The sequence below is a fragment of the Ochotona curzoniae genome, unplaced genomic scaffold (assembly GCF_017591425.1).
Source record: "Ochotona curzoniae isolate NIBS_2020 unplaced genomic scaffold, NIBS_Ocur_1.0 contig_3190, whole genome shotgun sequence".
NCBI classification, from domain to species: Eukaryota; Metazoa; Chordata; class Mammalia; order Lagomorpha; family Ochotonidae; genus Ochotona; species Ochotona curzoniae.
In genome coordinates, this window is record NW_024465751.1 from 2,089,323 (window position 1) to 2,114,136 (window position 24,814).

The following is a 24,814-nucleotide window of genomic DNA, read 5'->3' on the forward strand; positions in this document are numbered from 1 at the left end:
ATTAAACTTTCCCCAGCAGATGTCACCTCAGCAGCTTTTTTTTTTTTTTTTTTTTTTTTGAGGCTTTTGCGGATTGTGGCTCTGTGGTACTGATGAACACCGGAAGCACATGCTCTGACAGCACGCCTCTGCTGCACTGCCCAGCTGTTCTGTGTCTTGAGCTACTGCTTGTACTGGGACTGTTTTCTGCAGTGGAGAAAAACGCCACATTTGATTTTGCCCTGTGATTCATCCTTGCAGGAAGACTTAGTCCCTTTTCTAGCATCTTAACAATCATGTGAAGTCATTCCCTTTTCTTTCGTGCTTAATTTGCACGGAACATTATTCTTGGTTAGAGTTGAACCCTTTCCTCCTTAAAAAAAAATCCTTCCAGAAATTACATGTATTTTTCAATGTATACCACTAGCTTTCATATACCTGGATGTCTCAAATTGGATAATGTAAACGTAAAACCAGAAACTTGTACTGTCGAAGACATTATCACGCACACCTGTCTGTTGTCAAGACTTGCAAGCACCTGAGCACCGTGAGCTGCCCTCACCATGTGCTGATGTCACTAGCTCCCCTTGCAGGAATCCCACACGAAGGGGCTGAGATCCACTGCTCAGGCCTGCTCTGCAGGAACGCAGAACTGTCTGTACCTCCACCTCTGCCTCTCCTTGAAACCATGCTGAGCGCTCCTGCTGACTTTCCCAGTCTAATCTCAGCCATCAGTCTGCCCTGCAGGAAGCGAGTACAGTGCTGCATTCTTATTTTGTTTTATTTTTATTGGAAAGGCAGATTTATAGAGGAGGAGATACAGAGCTGAAAGATCTTCCGTCCTCTGGCTCACTCCCTAAGTGGCTACAAAGGCCAGAGCTAAGCTGGTCCAAAGGCTAGGAGCCAGGAACTTCTTTCAGGTCTCCCACACAGGTCCAGGTTCCCAAGGCTTTGGGCTGTCCTTTACTGTTTTCCAGGCCACAAGCATGGAGCTGGATGGTAAGTGGAGTACTTGGGACATGAACTGGTGCCCACATGGGATCCCGACCTATGCAAAGCAAAAATTTAGCCACTAGCCTGACGCTGGGCCCCAGTGGTGCATTCTTCGCTGGTGGCTTCTCCTCCCTCTTACTTGGAGCTTGCCCTGTGTTGCTCTCAAATGGAGTTTCTCAACAGTCCCATGATTCCAGTTTTGTTTCATTACAGAAACCAAACCAAAGACAGCCAGGATCTCAGAGCGCAGGACAGCACGCTCGCTTCAAGTCTTTTCTGACTTGGCCCAGCTATGATGTTTCCACTCCTCCAGGGCTTCCTTTGGGAGCAAGTGGATCTGTTTCACTTCCATTTCCCCACTTGCATCAGCCCAACTCACCTTTAAAGAAATGCCAAAGTATCAATGATAGTCTTAGTTCTAGGAAAAAATATTAAAATTTGTATGGAAACACCAGAGACCCCAAATAGCTAAAACAATCTTAAACAATATTAAAAACAAAAGCGCCAGAGACATCACAATACCAGATTTAAAGACATATTACAGGATGGTAATAGTACAGTCTGGACCTGGCACTGCTGTTTTCAGTTGATGACATTTACGATGAGTAACTTCAAAGAGAAGAACCAAGGCCTCACTGGCAGCGTCCCGACCTTGCCCACTCGAGTGAGCTTTCCCCTCCCCTGCCTCGCCCGCTCACTCCGACTTTCTCAGTCTATCTCTTGAATAAACAATATGCTTTCAACTTTTGTTGCTGGCTCTCAAAGACAACAGATAGCAGGAGTGGATTCCAACTTTTCAAAAATTACAAATTACACTCGCTCACACACACACACACACACACACACACACACACACACACACACACACACTTGGAACTGAGCATTAATGAGCCCCTCCCCCACTAAGTCTACCTGCTTTTCCCGCCCCCTTTGGTTCCTTGGTCAGCTTTGATAGCACCTGTCTTACTGGCAGCTGTTTTTATATTATCCTATAAACTGTCATGAGTGCTAATCTGCAACCACTCGGCTTCATAACTTAATGGGGAACATGGATGACATCTGACATGTCTACTGCGTTTTCAGTTTACTTACTGAAAGCTTCTAGCTTCACTATTTCTCAAAATAATGTCCCAAATGAGGCATTGTTTCCACATAGATCAACAGATCAAAGCTCAGAGGACCACACTGCTGTTGCTGTTGAAAAACGAAAAAAAAAGTCCCTGTCTAGAACGCAGCCAAACTGGGAACACCCGAGAGCTGTTATTACAGAGCACAAGCCAAAGGGAAAATACCAACCTTGAAACACAGACATTAGCAAATTTAGTCCACACACAGAACACAGCCATTTTTTGTTATTTTAATATGCAAATTTAAGCAACTACCTCACAACATCACCTCTGCTAAAGCTTTGCATTTATCAGCAAGATCTCTGACAAAATTACTGCATCACAGGTAAATACATAGGACCATATTTTATGTGTTGATCTTTGGCACAGGTCAAGTTGGAGAATCTCAAAAGGCAATAAAATGTTTTGCACATTCTTTTAATCTTTACATCAAAATATAAGGCTGCAAAAAGGCAAGCTGAAATTTTAGGTTATGTGGAACAGTTTTAATAAAGAGTTTTACATACAGTACCTTACATATAGAACAGTGTGTTTGCAAATTTAAATAATATCTGAATGTACAGTGGCATGTATTCTTATCAAAGATAAATTCAAGTTTACTGTCTATCAGTTCTAAAATGCATTTATACAGATTGCTAGAACTGATAAACAGAACGAGGCGTAAAATATTCAAGTGTTATAAGTCACCAAGTAGCCTCCTCATACCAGTCCTTTTTCCCCCCTTAAAAAAATTCAAAACCTGTACATACATTTTTAAATTTTAAAAAGTCTGTTAAAAGGTAACATTTCATGTTAACCACCAATTCATATAGTCTATAGTAATAAAACTAGATATGTGTAATATAAATATGTGTCGCTATGTACATCTGTACGTTATGTGTCTGTTTATAACAAGCACATACACTTCGCACGTCTGCGGAGGGAGCCCTGGGGCGCACAAACTCATGGGGGCTGGGCAAACAGTAGGACCTCGGCTCAAAGTCCAACAAGAGCTAAGACAGCAACTTCGTTGCCTTTGGTTTCAGAAAGTTGTCCATGTGTAATCAAAGCTAAAAGTTTTGAGTGTGCATGTATTTTTTAAAAATAAAATTCATCTTCAGAAATGCAGCTTTTCCAGTATTCTGCTAGTAGCAGTTCAAAGTCCACGGCCGCACACGACTCTGATATTCCTGTCACTCCTCATCCCAGCTGAGGTTATTTACAAGTTTTTGTTTTTTTCTTTTTTATGAAGGCAAATACCAAGCATATTCAGGGTTAAACTGTATGTTGCATCCTGAATACTGTCATCCAGCTATCTTCTAGTAGCAATATGTGTTGGTCTTACACGGGCTGATGATGTTGCAGAAAACGGGGGGTGAGAGAACCCTCAATGTTTACAATCCTCTTCCTAGCAGGTTCGTTAACATTTGGCACATCAGACCCATTGCAAGGCAGTTTATTTCTAGAGAGATTAATGCCTGCAATAAATTCCAATTATTTGGTGTTTTTCAAATACGTTCATACTGAAGTAAGAGCGTCATAATTTTTTCTCCAGAAGTGAGACTTCTTCTGTCAGTTTTCTGATTAAGGACATTCATCATCCAAGAACTAGCTCATGATCCTCTAGAAGCTTAACAGCTCAAACTTCCGCACAGCTGGATCCACTGCTGAGAAGACAGTTCTTAGAACAACCTTGTGGAACTCTCCAGAATTTCAATTTCCTTTACAACTGTGTTTTTGGCCAAATGCTGGCTTATAAGCATGACTCCTACTTAAATCCATATAAGTATACCATACTTCTTTCTATGGGTATCTTGAGCTTCACGTAAAATACTCAAAAATCCTGCCAATCTGATTAATTCCCCAGCATAGATGACACTCTCCTTGAGACGCATCGCCACCTGCAGTCTGCTCAGGGTGTTCTGACAGAAGCTTCCTTGAGAAAGTTGCACTTCGCTTTGTTTTTCCAAGGTGCCATCAAGGATGTCACAAGGCAGTAAATCACCAAACATCACTAAGCTTTTTAATTGTCCACTTCCTCACGTGGACAGTAAGAGAGGCTCACCTAAAGGGACCCATATCTTCTCATTAGTATCCACCACTGTCACACAGAGCAGAGGGTTGCTATTCGCTGTACTTTTCCCATGTCAATTAGGAGCTGTTTTATGTGGCGCTTAAGTTGGGGTAGTCTTGCCAGAGGATCTGGTGGCTCCAATTCCCCTGTGAAATCAAGCCAGCTTTCCAGAACTGAAGAGAGAAGAGAACAAATCCAAATGACAGTGGGAAGCAGAGTCAGAAAATGGTAAAAGGACGGGAAAGTGACGGAGCTGATGGCCCAACTCTGTCTTTACACTCGAGTCATCCGTAGTAAGTAAAGAAACCTTTATGTCTCATCAAGCAAAATTCTAGTCCTTTTTGGGAGATGTGACCTGTCTAGCTCATTTTCTCCTCTGTATGTATGCTAGTTACATTTTAAATATCACTTTTACTATTTTTCTGGAAAAGGAAACAATGGTTACTCAGTCCCTCACGTGGAGAGTAAGAGTGGTTCACCTAAAGGGACCCTACTCTTCTCAAGTTTTCACCACCATCGTAAGAGCAGAGTTACAGCTATTTGCTGTGCTTTTCCCATGTCAATTGTATTCCACAATCGTTTGCTTTTTCTGCTAAAGCTTTTGATCAATTTATTCTTAAACCATCTATCTCTAGCACATGGAAACTAAATTTAGCTGTTCTAACCATCTGCTTAAAAAAATAACCCACAGGAGTTCACTCTAACAAAGGAAAGGTAGTGATAACTGCTGTGTCCTTTTCAATCTCATCATCTCACTACTTTTTAGAAAATGTTTCTAGACAGTTCTATATTTTAGTCAGAAGGGCATTGGCTACATTCTACATTTTAAAAACTAATGCTTTCTTTGGAAATCTACCCATAAATAGAACCGTGTTCAAGCCACATTGCTCTTTCTTCAAAGAATGCATGCTACACATGAAGTCTACATTTAGCTTGTAACCAGAGGACACCTAGTGAGCTTCCATTCGCCCTCACTGATCTCAGGGAAACTCAAAGGCAAAGGGTCTCATTCCGGGCAGTGCAGAGGTATTACACACTTTCAGAATTGCAAAATGAACCCAAGGGGTGGGGGCCGGGGGAGTGCAGGCTCTGAGGCCAGGAGAACAAAGAGAAGCCAGAGACCATGAGAAAGAGCACTAGGCGAGGCGTCAGAGCAGCCGGATTACTCTTAACTGTGCGATGATGTGTACTACATCCTCTACTTTCCAAACTTCCTTTATAAGGACAAAATCAAGATGTAAGATATATAACAAAAAGTAATTGAAAATCTTTATGCAAATCCAAAGTTTATCTACTTTTTCTTCTAGGAATTTGTTTTGTTAATTTCACTTAAGCACTAACCAAAGCTAAAACAAATATTCAAAATGTTTTTCTTCTCACATTTCAAATATGTATAAATTTCTCATGCTGATTTAAAGAAACAATATAGTTCAAGAAAAAAAAATACTCCATTAGTGTTCTCTATCAAGCCTGGTAGAGGGATGGTTCAATAACCATGTGAATAAAAAACCCAACCACATAACATAGCACCCTGTTTGAGCATCTTGGCCTTAAAGACACCAGAATGTTAAGCAGCATGTCAAGAGAGAAATGAGGCTCCAGCAGTCTGTACTTTCCATTTCCTACAGCGTTTTAAATCACCTCTTCCTAACAGCAGACATACTACAGGTGCATTTTAGTTCTGAACTTACCATCAACTTCTCTTTCTATTAGGTCCATCCTACTGGTGACTTCATTCTGCACGTTTTCTATGTGTGTCAGGAGGTTGAGCTGCCACTGAAGGTGGGAGGCGCGTGGGTCTTCAGTGCCCTTTTTATCGTTATAAACAAATACCATATTCCCTTCAGCTGGATTCTTCTTCAAAATACCATTGAAAAAAAAAAAACCACAAAGAATTGAATAAAATGCAATGTCATAAGTATGGGGAAATTACATTAAAAGCCACACCCACCAACAATGGTCAGAGAAACCCTGTCTGACTCGTAGGGTAAACAGAGGTGCTGGGTCACGATCACATGGCACCTGGGGCTAACACAACGTGCCAAGGGGAGAGGGTTCCACAAAATGAGCCAAGGAGACAAAGTCACTCAGTGCATTCCACAATGAGAATGACACATTGTGTAGATTGGCCCCATCTTCAACTAATCCCAAGATGACATACCTGGAACCAGGGCAAAGCAATGACGGAAAAACAGACAAAATTGTCAAAGATCAGTAAGAAGTCTCCAACTGCAGCCTGGGCTTTACTGCCGCGATTCCGTCACGAGCCGAGGGGAAGGCAAGTAACTCAAAACCGCCAGCGGGCCAAAGAGCTGGGGCCAGCATGCGCATGTGCACACACAAGTAACACATACCCAAAGAGCTGGGGCCGGCGTGCGCATGTGCACACACTAACATACCCAAAGAGCTGGGGCCGGTGTGCGCATGTGCACACACGTAACACATACCCAAAGAGCTGGGGCCGGTGTGCGCATGTGCACACACACGTAACATACCCAAAGAGCTGGGGCCGGCGTGCACATGTGCACACACGTAACACACACCCAAAGAGCTGGGGCCGGCGTGCGCATGTGCACACACTAACATACCCAAAGAGCTGGGGCTGGCGTGCGCATGTGCACACACGTAACACATACCCAAAGAGCTGGGGCCGGCGTGCGCATGTGCACACACACGTAACATACCCAAAGAGCTGGGGCCGGCGTGCACATGTGCACACACTAACATACCCAAAGAGCTGGGGCCGGCGTGCACATGTGCACACACACGTAACACATACCCAAAGAGCTGGGGCCGGTGTGCGCATGTGCACACACTAACATACCCAAAGAGCTGGGGCCGGCGTGCACATGTGCACACACACGTAACACATACCCAAAGAGCTGGGGCCGGAGTGCGCATGTGCACACACACACGTAACACATACCCAAAGAGCTGGGGCCGGCGTGCGCATGTGCACACACGTAACACATACCCAAAGAGCTGGGGCCGGCGTGCGCATGTGCACACACACGTAACACATACCCAAAGAGCTGGGGCCGGAGTGCGCATGTGCACACACACACGTAACACATACCCAAAGAGCTGGGGCCGGAGTGCGCATGTGCACACACGTAACACACACCCAAAGAGCTGGGGCCGGCGTGCGCATGTGCACACACGTAACATACCCTAAATCTGGACTTGGAGTCGCTAGTAACAATTCATTTTACGTGAGGAATATTAATTTGCCAAAAACTAATTTACTACAGGTTTCATGAAATATACATTTTTAAAGTAATAGCATACATTTACATGGTTACTTTATAAGGAAATCAGAAATAAAGACCCAGTGTGAAACTGGCTTTGCTAATTGAAAGATCACTAAAAAATGATGTTACAAAATCTTTAAGGTGACCTCAGTGAGTAGGAAAGTAGTTTATAAAATTCCTCTGTGCAAAAAGAGCCGTAGGATTTCAGTTACTGCATAGTGGAACGACACGCACTTAGAAATGTGCTAATGGGGGCAGACAGTGAGAGGGGCAGGCTTTCTGTGAAACACATGTAAGAGACAAACCGTTTCTCCCATAAGTACTTTCATTATCACACGGGCACATCCTCATTTCGATGCAATGTGGCTCCTTTGGGGCGAGGCTGGGGTGGCGACACTGAGTGTAGTTATTAAACATTTGCTAGGGTAACAGTAATTCTGAATTATTACAAATGTGAATGAGGGGATAACTAAATATTTCCACTGCCAGCGTTTTCCTATAGCGAAAACAAAGTCTTCTCCTTTACAAAATAATATCAATTTGAGAATGTAGGTTGTAATTGACAAAATTTTCTTGTGTTAGTCTATCACATGTTCCAAACAAAGGGAAAATGAACCAGCTTTACCTTTTCAGACAATCTATGCACTTTCGCTGAGAATTTTATACGGTTTTTCTCTCCCATGTGGAAATCTTGCTCCTCGTCAAAACTACTAACATCATCATCATCTGAGCTCCCAGGGTCTACGTGAGCTCTGCAGTCCTGGCCAAAACTCTGTGGCTTTTGGTAGCTGTGCTCACTTGTAATGTAAGTCCCCTCGATCTTTAGGGGCAGGCGAGCAGGTTCTCTGTGGTTCTCAACAGGTTTCTTCTCTTCTGGAGTCACCACGTCTCGCGCTGCTCCCTTTTTCTCTGCCAGGGCTTCATCTTGGTCTTTGTGCTTCCCGGAACACGCCCAGAGCTGAAGGTCAGGATGATGCTTGTTCCTTCAAGCAAAGGGGGAGAAACCGCAGTTCACAAAAAGCACCAAGTGACACAATCAGGCTGGAGGAGGGCAGAAATCAGACAGCAGCAAGGCCTGGGCACTTCTCAAGTGTAAAGACACAGTGCTCAGAAAAGCAATACTGAACTTAATTCTGCTGATGGTTCACATAATCATTTGATACGTTTTTCTTTTTCTATGATCTTTATTGCTTTTTTTTCATTGTATGATATGGAAAACTTGTGCAAATTTTATTTTAAAACATTTCTTTAATCACAAAAGAATAGGAGCTCATATTACAGGAAAAAAATCCAATTTCACATGTCCACAAAGTAAAAATCTCTTTCATTATGGCAGTTATAACTGAGGGACAATTTCTCAGACATTTTCTATATACATGACACAATTTTTAAATGGGAAACCATTCTCTCTCTCTCTTGCTCTATTCTTCCCCCCTCAAACATATCTCCTCTGGGCATTTTTCCACTTCAGCATATGGATCTCCCTTCTCCTACTAATTACCCACGTAGTCTAGCCATACAACAGGCCTGACTTCCGGCCAAGTCCAGGAAACCCACCACTATTGACCAGGGAGTGGGAGAGGAAGAATGAGTTAGTTCACGTATGTCTTCACAGACAGGTGGGCCCATTTCCGTCAGGTGGGCAGACAGGTGGGCTCATTTCCGTCAGGTGGGCAGACAGGTGGGCTCATTTCCATCAGGTGGGCAGACAGGTGGGCCCCTTTTCACACGTGGAATTGCTGGATCACACATGTGCTTTTACTCTGAAGGATCCTGTCCAAGTTCAGTATTACGATGCTCATTTACGCATGCCCTCACGGATCTGTGAGCAAGTGTTTTTGGATCATTCCTGTGGCAATCAGCACTGTGCATTAAGTCAATCAGCAATCACGGCACAGCACTTACGGGAGAGGAGGACATCTGAAGGCATGGTCCCCTCAAAAGGCTCAATAATGCTTGTGAGCTAATGATTCCAAATTAAGTCAATTCAGAAGTCAGAATATTCTTCAGATAATACCCAACTAATGTTTCTCAAGTTATAAATTTCATTTTTTGGATGCTAGAGACATTCAAACAAAGCTAAAATTCCCAGTGGAGGAGAGGCAGAGCAGAAGGAAAGCTGACTGCAGGGCTCACGGCCTGCTGTGACCTGGAGAAGCTCGGACAGGTTAGGCCATCTCCGTGCTTGGGCACGTATCCGTAAGAGGAGGGCAGATGTTCTGCCAGGTCTATGGCAAACAGTGAAACAGCATACGGAAGCCTCCTTTTCTGGCATGAATAGGTTTTCAATACATAGTAGGTAACGAGATAATAATCACTACTACTATCAGAAGCATTAAAATAAAGAAGGCTTAGAGAGGTTCAGGAGGCAGACATGACCAAGTTAAAATCCTGCCAATAAATTTACACTGAACCAAGGAGAACCAAGCTGTTTTTAATGGTTTAATCAACTTTTCCCTTCTTTGAGTCTTGGCATTTATGTAGTCCTTTAACAAAGAAATACATGATGTGTGATACATATATACACACATACACATGGAGCAAATTTCACTTAAGTTACTAAGTATTTACACTGTATACCAGGGGATAAATTAAGACAGACGTTCTACTTCAAAGAACTAAGGCTGGGGAGACAGATGTAAGAAAATTAAGGACACCAAAGTGCATACATGGAGTTTGCTAAGTAAGGTTATAGTCATTTCCAGATGGGCAGATAATCATGAAAAGGCATCTGCTAGATAGGCGGATATTCTGGGCACAAGTAAAGGCCTAGGCGTGCAAAAGCATGGTCATCAGCAAGTAAGGTCTGACTGGTACTGCTCAAACAATCTGCGATAAAAGCCTAGGAGAGGGAAGGCATAGCCACAAGATGGCCAAGAGAATCACACATTATCAAGGAGGGCCTCAGAGAGCAAGCTGAAGAACTCTGTGCTAGCTGGGAAACAGGAAGACAGGTGCATGAGGCTGAAAGATGCCACTCCTCCTATCTTCCAGTAAGATCACAATGACAACAGTAAGGAGGGCACAGCAAGAGAACAAGACAGCTGCATCAGAATTAAAAGGCATGGCCATTGCCCAAATGAAATATAACTGGCTGAACAGTATCAGTAAGACAAGGAGGAATGGATTGGACAATTCAAAGGAACTACTGTGGAATCATGGCGGGGACCCAGGGAAGGGCATGGGAGGCGGGGAAGGAGAACGCTTCCACCTAAGACAAGCGAATCCAGATACAAACATGCTTGTGGTGAACCAGTTTGAGTTTTTATAGGAAACATGGATGTTGTCTGTTCTTTTAAGGAGGAGTAGAGCTAGACATTAGAGAACTTTAATAATATCTGACAATATTTTGGGAAACAGACATTGGAATTACCACACAGCTTGGACTCATAGCTGCTCCCCTCTAAATCAATCTTAAGGAAACTGAAAAGCATAAAATATACATAAAAATACATGTATTCTACCTAGAATCTATTTCACTTTGACAGCATTCCTGAAGGATTATATAAACATAAGGCTCACCACATCAATTGCACTAAACTTTGCACATATGGTGAGTGTGTAAAACCTGTTAAATATCAAACGCTGTGTCCACCTTTTCCGCATTTACCTGATACAGGCCAGCAAGCAGCTGGCGACTTACAACTCTATTAATCTTTATTTTCTAAAATTAAATTTTATTCTCCCTTACACAAAGTGCTACTACCGGCAGGGGGGGAGGGGGGAGTTCACTGTAGTGGCTCAACTGGTTAATCCTCCACCTCTGAGTGTGGGCCTCCCACATGAGCACCAGTCTGTGTCCCAGGTGCCCCACTTTCCATCTAGCTCCCTGCCTGTGGCCTGGGAAAGGAGCAGTGGATGGGCCAAAGCCTTTAGACCCTGTACCCACGTGGGAGATCCAGAAAAAGCTCCTGGCCCTTGGCTCTGGATCAGCTCATCTCCTGCTATTGCAGCCATTTGGGGAGTGACCCAGCGGATGGAAGCTCTTTCTCTGTGCCTTTTCTTCTCTCTGTCGGTCTGCCTTTCCAATAAAAATAATCTTAAAAAAAGAGTACCATTCTGAACCTTCAATGGGTCGCAGGTTTTTGCTGTTGTTAATTGATTCTTCTTTGAGGAAGTGTTTATTAATAAGTATGCTAAAGCCTGACCCTCCTGTCATCACCATCACTTACTTTAGAATGCCAATCTTGAGCTGCAACCCATGCAGCACTTCCGTAACACCATAGACGTCAGCGAGCAGATGGTGTGTGGATACGATCTTCTTAGCATTGAGATGAGAGTAATTTTCTTTCAGAAATGACAGCCCACACATTCTCCCATTATTCAACCAATCCTTATCATAGCGATATTTTGCACTCCACCTCTGACCTGCAGATGAAGTTAATGTCAGTCACCAAGGGTCCCTTTTTCAGACATCGCTGAGACAGCAGCCCTGCTGAGGTCATGCTGAGAGCAAGGCGGCGCTCACCCTGGGAGCAGATGCACAGAACTCCCAGGACCTGGTACTAGAATGCCCTTGGCATTCCCGCCCACCAGAGGAGAAATTACTAAGGATGTGGTGGCAGGTCCCAAAGGGGGCTTTTCGCAGATGGTCTTGACCCTCTGTGCGGCATGCACCTGCTCTATAACATGATCACAGTTGGAAAGAAACTAGACAGAGGTTCTTGTTTCTCTGAGCTAACCTTGATTTCTACTAGATGAGACAAAGAGTTCTGCGGGAGTGAACAGGGATACTTCCCTCAAGTCTGTGACCTCACAACATCCGATATCATCTTCAATCCTAGACACTTACACAAGTTGGATCCTACTCAAATGACACACTCATACATCTGCATTCTCTGCTACAGCGTGACAGCTGAAAGCAGAGGTGAAAGCAATCATGGTATCGGTGCTTGGCAAACAGAAAATACCGAATGAATGCTGCTGAATGAACAGCAAGCGTACACATGTACTGTCTGAATACAATGACTAACAGACATCTGTCCCCCAGTAAATGCTGGTGTATGTACAAATAACTGTCAATACCAGATAGGTCTGAATAATTCTCTTATCCTGATTTGTTGTTCCCCCTTTTCTTTCTTTTTTATAGACACGGAAATAATTCACTTGTCTTCTGAGAGTGCATAAGTTTCTGCCTCTAAGGCAGAAACTGTACCAAATATGCAGAGAAGTCTACATAAAGACCATCTTGTATGCAGAAAAGCAAAAATGAGCACAGTGGATAGCGAATCCAACGATGGGCTCCCTCTCAGGTGGCACCCCCAGTGCCACCCCTCTGCTCAGGCATGAAATGTCTGCTCTGTGCCTCGGGGGCAACTAAAGTGACTAACAGTGATGATCCGAGGCCCCGCTGGTGCTGTGGTCAGCTGGACACACAGCCCCGCCACGTCAGGAGGGCCAGCACAGCACACAGGCCCACAAGGCAGCAGACTGAAGCTGAGCTGGAAATGAGTGGCAGCAGACAAAGGCTCATTTCGCCAGAGGAAGCAGTGCCTCTGCAGTGCCTCTGCCCTTGAAGAAGGCATGGTGCTGATACTTCCGCACTGGTGCGTATGTCTAAGGAGGTAACAAGGAAGACGGCAGTCTAACAAATGGTGATGGCTATTTTAAAGTCTGCCTTTGGCAGCTGAGTGGAACTGACCAAGAAGTGACGATGTTTGAAACAACACATCTGCTCTGGACTAGGCCCTGGGTGCTCAGGCATCCCGGCCTGCGCAGCGAGGGCAGCCTTACCCGGAGGGTCTCGGCAGATGTAACAGCTGTACTGCTCCGGAATGCTCTCCTCCAGCAGCCCCATGCACACGCTGTGCTGCCAGCACAGGCACTCTTCACACTGCCAGGAAACAGAGGAGCGCTCACAGTGCTAGCATCATGGCAACGCCTCGGAACACAAACACCCTTCTCATAGTCAGCCACTAGGGCTTCTTGCCATTACTAGCTTAATGTTTCTCTGACATAAAAATAAGGAGCTATAACTTAACATGAATCTGACTTTTGAAATAGTGAACTATTTCAAGAATTTCCTGGAGCCAGTGTTGTGGCATAGTAGGGAAAGCTGCCACCTGCAGTGCCAGTATCCTTTGTGGGTGCCAGTTTGAGACCCTGCTAATGTGCCTGGGAAAACAACAGAAAATGGCCCAGTGTGGGGGAGATCCAGAGGAAGCTCCAGACTTCTGGCTTCAGTCCTGATTCTGTAGCCCTGGCTGCTACAGCCATTTGGGAGTGAACCAGTGAAAGGAAGATGGGCTCTGTCTATCTCTTACTTTCAAATCAATCAATAAATATTTTATTGATTGATCAAAAATATTTTGTTGTACCTACCAAAGTATTTTCTGATAAACTCATCCTCGAATGAATATAATAACATCTAGAGAAACTTTTGCAAGCTGTGGCTGGGGGAGGGCTGCCTTTACAATTACAGCATACCTACACATTCTTTACAAAGGCTTGGCAAGTTCAACCATGGGCTCCCTCTCAGACAGCCACCCCCTGTGCCACCCCTCTGCTCAGGATCTGTGTGCTCTGTGCCTCGGGAGCAACTGAAGTGACCAAGGGTGATGATTTGCAGTGAGCTGGATGCAGCCCTACCGTGTCAGGAGGAGGGCCAGCATGGAACAGATTTCTTTTTAAAGCAACTTTATGGGAGAGCTTGTAGCAATGACCCTTTTAAAACTACCTGTGCAGCACAAGTTAAAAATCTGTGGCTCATTTACTTGAAAATATCATTGTAAAGGATGAAAAAATACAAGGAATTTCTAGTGGTGTCACTGCTCTAATTAGCATCCTCTGTTTTTCACGTGCACCCACAGAGGAGGGATGCTGCTGCCCTTTCCTCTGAAAGAATCCTTCCTGGAGGAAAAGGCTGTTGCCCTCACAGTAAAGTCTTCCACTCTTTCTAGGGAATATCAGAAACTTGTGCTTCTATTTTTGCTCACTAAAGGGTGACTACACTTGCAGCACGTGAGCCATGAAGCTTGACCGACAGTAAAGAGACCGTTGTCATGCTCTAGTCTTCCCTGTGGTCCTTCCAAGGAGCCTCAGCACGCAGGCCTAGTCACTCACCAGGACCGGGGCAAGTGACCCAAACAAGAAAACCATCTCCTGTCACGCAGAAATTTCCCAACAGTTACCACTGGTACATGACAGATGACAACATGTCAGAACCTCTCTAGGCACCTGGAGTGACTAACGCAGCCCTATTAAGGAGGGATGGTCACCAGTTACCTGAATCATGAAGCCGTTTTCCTCATCCATTTCACAAATGCACCGCACAATTTCATTAAGAGCATCATCTTCATCCTGAGATTCCTCAAAGTTGGTTGAATCCAAGTCCTGATTGTACTCATCTCCACTCAGAAGTAAACTCTCCGTGGAAGAATCATCCAGGAATTCCACGTCGGATAAGTCTACAATACATACAAAAAACACACTCGGCACTCTCTCCCCACCTCTTTTTAATCTCCTTTCCCAAAAGAAATAAGCTGTGGAAAGAGATTTTAAGTTTTTAAGCATTTAAAAAGAGGAGCAAATAAATGGAAAAGACAGTGTCTGTTTCTGGCAAAGGCATCACTTTTTCCTAAAGCTTCAGTGATTACGATTGGCTTATCTCCTAATGTAGACAGTGTTATTAGTAGCAGAAAATCTCCCTCTCGTCCTCATCCTCACAGAAACTATGGTTAAACCTGTATTGATTTTTTGCATTTGAATAAACTCTACACTTTCCTAAACACTATCCATTTTGATTATTTTCATAGCTATACTGCATTATTATGCTTCAAAAGTTTCATGCAACAAAATCAAAAAATAAGCTTATTTCAGTGCAAGAAACTTATGAAATTAATGCACAGTTCTTTGGCAAGAGCTCTTTCCATAAACTTCCTGCACACTTCTGTAGAATCTGGTATCAACCATGCAAGGCACTGGCAAGAAAGGCAGAGATGGGAAGAGAACCATCCATCAGATCCTTGTGTTTTCCCAAAGTGAGGACCAACCCCTCAGGGTTCACTCCTGGCTCCAGGATCTGTAAGCAGGAATGTGCTCCTCAGGCCACTGCCCTCGGCATCAGGAGCTGGAGGCCTCCCGTGGGCAGCAGGCTGCCCATCACAGCACCGGGAAGAGGCAGGTCTGCAACACCTTCCCCCACGAGCAGTGTGGTACCCAGCTCCAACACAGTGCTCTTTACAAGCTGCATGGTTTCTGGTCTCTGTTGGGGCTTAGCACCTGCCTGTATATAAATCACACCGTCACAGACTTGTGGTTATAGATGGTATGTGAACAGAAACTCAGTGTGCTGTATTGCTTTCTGCTAACAAAGGGATACAGCACACCTGGGCTGGGTGAGTGCAGGTCAGTATGCTGCTTACTCTGTTCTAAGAACTGGAAGAAAGGAGCCAGAAGGGTCTGAACACAAAGACAAGACATGGGAATGCAAATGTAGATGGCTGGGTGCAGCCAGTTTAAGCTCTGCCAACGTGTTGAAAAGTAGTACTGTGTCGCCGTAACAATGTGCCAAATACTAACCTAAGATTTAAAAATAAATTTTAAAAAATAATACAAAATGTGTAAGAAATTCAAAGCACATGTTGAAGACTATGACAAATGTTTGGCAGAAGGAGTTTAGGCCAATGTTAACTAGTCTTTAAAGTGACCCCTGTGCCTGCTGACTACAAAGGGTGGGTAACAGTAACTGTTTGCTAAGCTGGTAGTTAAGGATATAAAAATACCTTCAGATGGAAAATACCAGGAAAGCACTACAGAGCAGGCCAAGACTAACGCCCTCATCTCCCCTCGCATTCAGCAAGCCAAGTTTCTCTAAGCGGATTGAAAAGTAGGAGAAGCTCCCAATGTTCAGATTTTTGTGTCGTCTCATGCCCCAACTTTTAAACTGTGTCCTGCTCAAACACGCACTCAAGAAAGCACATTTTATTCTGATTTCTACATTTAGGAATCCTGCTTTGTTTGAACCAAGGTACTGCAACACCTACTTTCACCACTAAGATCCACAGACAGAATGGCCCGTGGGTACTGATAGGTTGTAGTTTTCTCCATGAACACGCTGCGTGGAGCCAGAGAATTCCCAGATCGAGTGAGTGGAGAAGAGCACCTTTCCAAAAATTCCAGCGAGCTATCTTCATAGTCTGAGTAGTCTGCAACAGAAGACATACCAAAAAATATTACTCAAGTCACAGGTGAGCGTTCTGGGCTTCTCCGAAAGCAACGAAGGCGACGTCTTTCAGGACACAGCACCATCACACCGCCGTTTTCTCAGCCATCCCTGGCTATATTACATATCTGTTACACCGGTTCTGGCAAGAACACTTGGAAACCAGTATATCCAGGTGTATACACACATGAACAATCACCGGATTCTACTCTTACCAGTCAACTCTCAGCCAGAAATGAAAAATGAGTTTCCAAATTTTCTTTTCCATTATAATCACAATCTAGCCTATAGCAATAGGTGTAAGATGAAACTAAACTTTTTCCTTTGCCATTTATAAAAAGGCTAGGGTGACAACATCCAAATCAGGTTTTTAAGTGTCATCCTAATGAGAAACCTCAGAATCAGAATCCCAACCATTTGTTCATTGCTCATTGCTAACTACAATATTTTCTGCCTTTGTAATTTCTGTTTTGCCTGCTAAGCTAAGAAACTGTGTGAGCTCGCAGGCCTAACGGTCTGCATACAAGACACGATGACAGAGCATTCCTCAAGGTAAAGACCCCGGTGTGCCTTTTAGATAAGACTTGCTCATCCTTAGTATGCCCCCATAGCTGTTGCCCCGTGGCTTCCCGCCACTTGGTTTAGCCCTCCAATTTGAAATGTTTGCTGCATCAATAGAAACCTGCCAATTTTCTCTTTTTAAAAGTTAACTGTTAAATTGACCAATCATGATTGTGGGATTGTGTGGAACTGGCCTGAAGTGTATAAAAACCCTGTGCTGTCCAAACTCGGGGCAGCCCAGCCCCAGTCCCGCTGGCCGGGGACGGGGAGCCCAGGCTGGCCTGAGTAACCCACCCTTATGCATTTGCATCATCTTCGGGTTCTTGGGGATCTCAAAATGTGGGCACAACACTAACACAATAAAAACCCATTCAAAGGTTCTAAGACGGAACAGCATGTGATACAAGTCCAGTTTCATTTGCCAAAGATCACTCCACTGTGGAATAGAGGATGGGGTGCAGGGAGACATCCGTCAGAGTGGGGAGAGCACGGAAGTGGAGCAGCAGTCCAGGCAGGCAGTGCTCGTGGTGTGGGCTGCAATGATGGCGACTGAGGAGCAGACTCAGTGAGGAGACTGAGGAGGAAGATGCAGTGAGGTTAGAGCTGGGAGGCACACAGGGAGATGGTGTCATCAAGTCTTCACATCCAGTCCCTGCTGGAGCAGTGAGGTGACTTGAGATGGGCTGAACAGTGGAAGGTTCAAGGAACAGAAAAAGAAAATGAACTGGAGGAGGGCTTTTTAAGGCGAATCAGACACATCTCCCACATGAATCTAAAGAAGCGGAGTGTTGGGTGGGGATGTTGAGCAGCAACAAGCCGTTAAGCGTGCAGAAAAACATTGCTGCTATTTACATAGAGGCAAAAGGAGAGGTGGTGAAGAGAAGATGTGTAAGTTCCCACCTGACAGCACAAATTTCCTCAACTGAGTGTGGAGCCTTCCATGTCAACAGCAGATGCGAGAGGTGGAAGAGTGAAAACTATCCAGCAAATGCAGGGAATGGAAAAGCAAGATCATTAAGAAAAGCAGTAATAACTCCGGCCCTTCCTGGTTATCTACTTTAACTTGGCTTTGTCACAGGCAGAATACCACTCTCCTCATCATGATGAGGTCCTAATCCCTGAAATCTACAAATGTTTCACATTGTGTGGCACAGGGGAATTAAGGTGGCAGATGGAATGAAGGGCGCCTCCCCAGGATCCCAGTGGTCCTCACACGTGAAAGGGAATAGTTGTTCAGACTCATGGCTACACACTGCAGGATCAGGCTGACATTTCTGGCTCTGCTTTATGACATGAGCTGCCACGCTTCCTACCACAATAGGCCCTGGGAAAAGGAAGAACATGGCAAAGAACAGGGTCCCTGCCACCAGCGTGGGACCCTAGACTGCATTCTGGTTCCCTGCTTTGTCTCTGGCCAAAGCATTAACTACTGCATGCATTTGTGGACTGAACAGCAGTTGGGAGTATGTGCTTTTTTATATAATTATTAACTTCTGAAAAGCTTTTTTTTTGGTTACATTTTTTAAGTGAAGGAGGGAGGCAAAACAGTGTAGGAGAAAGCAGCATTAGAAAGATGTGACTGACTGTGGCTAGCTTTATAAATCACAGGAGAATATCAGCCAAGAGACGTGACAGGCTCTAGAACCTACAAGAGCATCACTGCTCCCTAGAACTTTCCGAATGGAATACAGACAAGCAGATACCCTGATTTCAGCCCAGCAGAACCTGTTTTGGAATTCCAACTTCCACAAATTTTAGATAATAAAGGTGTGCTTTTAAACTCAATGGCATGTAGTAATGTATAACAGCAGCGGCGTGAAACATCATGAACACTGAGGGCTACTATACACCACCCACAATCTAAAGCACTGTGTATGTATGGGGGCTCCTTAAAAAGCTCATGGGAAATCAATCTAACAGGCAGTTTTGGGAGGGGTGTTTGGTGAAGATGCTTCCAGGGAAGCAAATGAGCACTAGCTGAACAAACGGCTTCCTCCCTGTCCCACAGAGATCTCCTTCCTTGATCGCTCCAACTTCTCCGGATTTTAAACAGGCTTTCCCAGTACCAACCTTATCACACAGCATCTCTTGACAGACTTGGTATCCTTTTTATCATTATGTTTCTTCTCTTACCATATGTAGGGGTTTCAAAATAGTCATAGAAATTCACAGTATAAATAAATTATGCATAGATTTCAAAACCTGCATCTGAATCAAAATTAATGCCCACTAACTTGCTATAACTCATCTTAGCAGGATCCAGTCTGAGGTACTAAGAAGGAGAAGACATCAGTTGAAAAGAATCTTCAAGAATTTTTCTGGGCCCAGCATGATGGCTCAGTGGCTAAACTGTCACCTTACCTGTGTCAGGATCTCATGTGAGTGACCCGCACGTGTCCCCATGGCCCCACTTCCCATCCAGCTCCCTGCCTGGGGCCTAGGAAAGCAGCTGAGGATGGCCCAGAGCCTCGGGACTCAGGAACCTGCACCCGCGTGGGAGACCCAGCTGTTCCTGGCTTAGAACCAGCTCAGCTCCACCCACTGTGGCCACCTGGGGAGTAAGCCAGGGAATGGAAGATCTTTCTGTCTCTTCTCCTCTCTGTAAATCCGCCTTTCCAATAAAAATAAATAAACCCTTAAAAAATAAAAAATAACTTTGTTGAAATTGAAGTCAAAACAAATGCTGATTTATGATGAGGCATGGTATAAAATTGCTGAAATCACTAATAATAATTCATACAAATGTATGGAAGTAATGCCCCATAGAATCAGATGTTTACAAATGGATAACCTGTTTTAAGAAGAGATAAGATGATGTTGTAGATGACATCATAATCACAGACTGTGTGAATACATAAGGAAAAAAATTAGTCTTCGTATTGCTCTAACTGCAGAGGACCGATCATTAACAGACACGATCAAACCGTAAGCATCTCAACTCTCAGCTCTGCACTGATGAACTACATGGCGACAATTCCATACTTTCTGCTCATAACTGTTGAACTCCCTGTGTATTTATATTCTTACTGATAAGCCCCATGCAGGGTATTTGTGCTGTTACTATGCAAAGTAACCTCATTTAAAATAACAGAAACGGACGAAAACTTAGCAGAGAAACAAAGACAAGTGAAAATCTGTTGCTGGGAAGACCACACGACCTGGCAAAGAATCCTTAAAGTAAAAAAGAGGTAAAATCAACATTCTGACTCTGAAACCAGATCATGTACATCTGGATCTGCTTTGAAGCACTGCCAGCCAGGTGAGCTGAATGGTCGCTGACTGCACAATGGGAACCACAGGCCCTGGTGTAAAGGACTAATGTCAAAGGCAAAACCAAGTCTGGTACCTACCGAGCACCAGCAGGGTACGTGAAACGACGCTCAAACTCTCTCATGCTGATAATGATGCACTAAACATTTTGTGCTAGGAACCTTACCCAATAACAATTTGAATTCTTTAACATTAAGAGGGGGGAATCTCTGTAACTACAAAACTGAATCATGGAAAGTAAAAATCATAATAAAAAAATAAAAGATGCCATCAAAAGTGTAAACTTATCCTGAGCTCCGTATTTCCTCCTCAATCACCTGTGAGAAGGCCAGAACAGGCTCTCTGCAAGTGTAATAATTAATCATGAGACACCAGTGGCAGGCAGGCCCATCACCTGCTAGATGAAAATCTCAAGTGTGACTTCCAAAAAATGGCTCACTGTAAAGGCTAATGATCAGAACTGTAAGAACAAGTTCTTTGCATTCTTTCCTCTTGTTAGTTCTAACTACTTTTCTTTCTTGCATGTTATCACCAATTCTCATATCTCTGTCACATTTACTGGGCCCCTTTCAGATTGTTTTGTAATCAGTTTATTACTGTAAGCTGTTTCTACTCTCCAAGGTGTGTTAGCCTAAGAGTCCACCTCTGCTACCACTACACACAAATTCTCTCCATTCACTGACACACACTTGCACTTCTACAGGGATGAGCTAAACTATGGTACCATTTTTACAAGTGTTTTAAACTTTGTGCAACTTATACAGCAAAACAAAGTTTGTATTTTCAAATTTCATTTTCCACACACTTTTTGTAGCCCCATGTTCACACGGCCTCCCACTCCCTTTTGCGTTTCCACCCCCTTCTTTTCTCTTGTAAGGATAGCAGTCAGCGGCCAGAGGGGCACGCCGAGTCGGTATCATCCATGGCACTTCACAATCACATCAGCCAAGACTCCAGTCCAAAATCAACTCAGATCCACAGATGCCAGTGCTTAGGACTTGAACACACATTTGTATTTTGCCTCTTTCTCCATAATATTCTTTTTGTTGCCTTGCCTTCTTCCATCTGCCCTGCAATTTATACTCAACACTTCTTTAAGTGTTTAATATTAGAGAATTTAGAATACGGGTTTAAGCTATTGGAGCCCAGGATGGCAAACGCCTTGTATTCCTCCAAGAACAAACAAGAAGCTGAGGATTACTGAACACAGGAGTGCTCCTCCCACAGCGCAAGTCACTGCAGCATCTCATCTGGTTTATCTTCACAAACCCAACTGTTTTACGGAGCTTGGATTTAGGCACATGTTTATACCCTGCTCCGTGTGGCTCCTGGAAGCTCAAACTTTCCTCTTGATTAATTTGCTCTGCCTTCAATGTATCTTTTTGATTTTCCTGTAGAAAAGGATTGCTTACTATCAAATTTTGTAGGATTCCCAAGTTTTTGTAAAAATATCTATTTCTCCCTCATTCTGAAAAGCAAACCTAGGGTCTACTATCATTCTAGATTGAGAATACTTCCTGCATCACGTTGGTAAGAGGGCCCAGTACGATTTAGTGCTGGAAATTTAAAGTGTCTTCTCAGTTGCAACAGCCAGTTTACTTACCAAGGTTCAAGACAACAGAACCCTATGAGCAGTGCCCAGTGTTAACCTCATGTATAGCACGTCCTAATTCTACTTCCATGTGAAAGAAGGAAGAGAGCAACGATTTTTGTAATTTTAAAACCGGGCCTAACCATATTCAATGCTGCTTATACCAATGAGCACACTTACCGTGCTGCTTAGATTTCTTTTTCTTTTTTTTCTTCTTCTTTTGCTTTGGTTTATAGTGGTCTTTCTCCCTCTTCTCCTTTCTTTCTTTCTCCTTTTCTTTTTTCTTCCCTAAACAATAAAAAGATTCTTAGCAATCTTGACTGATGCCGAGCTGCTCCTCCATGGTCAACCTCGAAGCAGCACTTCTGTTTGAGTCAGCTGTGCAGTCACCTGCCCAGAGTGGATGCATTCAATTAAACCGCTCCTGATGAGCTCTGTGCTCTACCAGAGGGCATCTCCATTAGCAGTGCTGACATCCCAGCTCCTGACACCTTCAAGCTAACAGGCAGCAGGTAAAACCTTGAAATGAGGAATGTACTCAATTGTCTCAACTGGCAAGAAATCAATGTTATGACCTGAAAAAGATCTTACTGAGGAGTCTCAGCACTTATATATATTCTTTAATAACAAATTCCGTCAATCAAAAATCTTGGATTTCCTTCTTTGAAAAAACTCAAAAGTCAGTTAAAGCAACCTATAAGCTCTTCAGTCTTCCCCCACTTCTCCTGCTCGTGTAATAACGGAGGGTAAGAGCACACGTACAAATATGTTCTAGTAATCCTTTCTCAAATTCGGAAGCATTCCTTTTTCTAGTTATAAGTACTTTAAAGAGAATGAATGAACTTTAAAGCATAATGAACATTTTATTTCAACTTAAACCACACATATTCCTATTACCGATTGTTCCAATGCAGAATGGTTTAGCCTATAACTTATCAACCATACTTCACCAACTTTTTGTGACCTAAGCTCTCAGCTACTAATACAGAGATGATTCAAAATAATCACTCATGGGCCCGGAGGTGTAGCTCAGCACCTAAAGTCCTCGCCTTGAACGCGCCAGGATCCCATATGGGTGCAGGTTCTAATTCCGGCTGCTCCACTTCCCATCCAGCTCCCTGCTTGTGGCCTGGGAAAGCAGTTGAGGACAGCCCAAGGCCTTGGGACCCTGCACCCGCGTGGAGACCAGGAGGAGGTTCCTGGTTCCCGGCTTCGGATCGGCTCAGCACCGGCCGTTTTGGTCACTTGGGGAGTGAATCATCAGATGGAAGATCTTCCTCTCTATCTCTGCTCCTTTCTGTATATCTGACTTTGTAATAAAAATAAACGAATCTTTAAAAATAATCACTCATTATTTCATGAATTCTAGAGAGAACAAAAAGGACAAAATTCAGGAACTTTTTGTCAAGCGCTTCTCTCCTTTTATTAAGTCTCACAATAAATCACTGTTCTCACGGTCACCCTCCTTAAAGTCTCAGTGGTATTAACTGCAGCCTCATTTCCAAACAACCATCTTTCAGTCAGAGGTGTTCACACACAAATTCTGAGAGAAAGCAGCAGGCCCTGCTGAGCAGATCTACACAGACTGACGGGGAGGAGCCAGGGACACACCACGTCCTCCCTCTCTGTAAGCTTTTACAACGCTTTGCTTAAAGGTCACTTTCTGTTCATACCAAATGCAGCGGAGCTTTTTTCTTCCAATTTCACTTTTTTTTCTGTTTTCGATATTCCTGTGGGTTAGTGGGAGAATACAAAAGTTTAATCAGAGAGAGTTAAAAGTATCAGACAAAGTTTTAAAGCAAGGTTTTAAAGCAAAGTTGTTTAACAAACCCTATGTAAAACTTGCTTTCCTCTAAAGGTCTATGCTGCTATTTTGCTGCCAGGCCTAACAACAGTGAAGTGGGATTTCTTACTTCACAAGCTTGATAACTTAATGATGCTTCTTTCCTTCAGCCTAGCAAGGCTCAAGCCCTGCTTCCATGCCTTCCTGGCCAGTTGGTGCTGAGTCGGCATCCAATGCCTCTGTCCTTCATTTCCCTACCTGTCACACAGGAATAGAAATGCAGGTACTTCGTGCTGTCGCAAGTACTGCGCCAGGCAAAATAGGCTGAATGTTTATAGCACTGCTTGCTAAATAAGGATTTGCATTCACTTTATCTTACAGCATGGAACACTCATTACAGGCAACACAATTTTTAAAAAAAGCACAAGTGTGGGCCTGCTCACGTGACTGCCCTGTGGCTCACTACCATCAGTGCTTCTGATGCCACAGGAAATCAGGAACCACTACAGCAGAAGCAAGAGGTGCCGTTTTCGCTCTGGAGACAGCTGCAACCTGCTGTTACTCAGTCATCCAAATATTACTTTTCACGGGAAACTACACTGAATTTCAACAACCTGTACAGGAATTTTCAGCTAATATTTAATATCTTCTGACCCAAACCAAATTTATACCCTTGAACACCATCATGAATGCATAGTTAAGTAATGATAATAGCCAAAATAGAACAATACTGCAAATCATTTTTGTCTGTATTCAATATAAAGATGTATTGGTACATAAGATTCAATCTTAATGGTACCTTTGTATTTATCCATTTAAACAAATGCTTAAACCGATATTGCATCTGAGTGCCTGCGCAGCTAACTGGTTCAGATTTATCAGACCAAATTAGTCAACTCACGCACAATCATTTTCAATCAGCATCGTATTTGGGGATAGGGTAATCAAAGAAATAAGATTGATAATCATGACAAAATGAGACATCAGAGCAAAAAGGAATTAAGATTCAATTTCCTTATTATCAAAACTATTACATAAATGCA

General features: G+C 43.6%; 1 protein-coding gene across 2 annotated transcripts in view; it reads right to left on the minus strand.

Annotated features, from left to right (window-relative positions):
- Positions 1–2,500: 2,500 nt before the first annotated feature.
- PHF20L1 (PHD finger protein 20 like 1) overlaps positions 2,501–24,814 on the minus strand; it is a 69,263-nt gene continuing 46,949 nt past the window's right edge. For both annotated transcript variants that reach the window (XM_040979257.1, XM_040979258.1), the window contains 9 exons: positions 23,662–23,718; positions 22,169–22,276; positions 16,388–16,549; positions 14,628–14,809; positions 13,137–13,236; positions 11,576–11,771; positions 8,029–8,386; positions 5,844–6,006; positions 2,501–4,325 (listed from right to left, as the gene is read on the minus strand). In XM_040979257.1, coding sequence (XP_040835191.1) covers positions 4,183–4,325; positions 5,844–6,006; positions 8,029–8,386; positions 11,576–11,771; positions 13,137–13,236; positions 14,628–14,809; positions 16,388–16,549; positions 22,169–22,276; positions 23,662–23,718 — 1,469 coding nt within the window. In that variant the 3' untranslated portion in view covers positions 2,501–4,182. The remainder of the gene's footprint in view (positions 4,326–5,843; positions 6,007–8,028; positions 8,387–11,575; positions 11,772–13,136; positions 13,237–14,627; positions 14,810–16,387; positions 16,550–22,168; positions 22,277–23,661; positions 23,719–24,814) is intronic.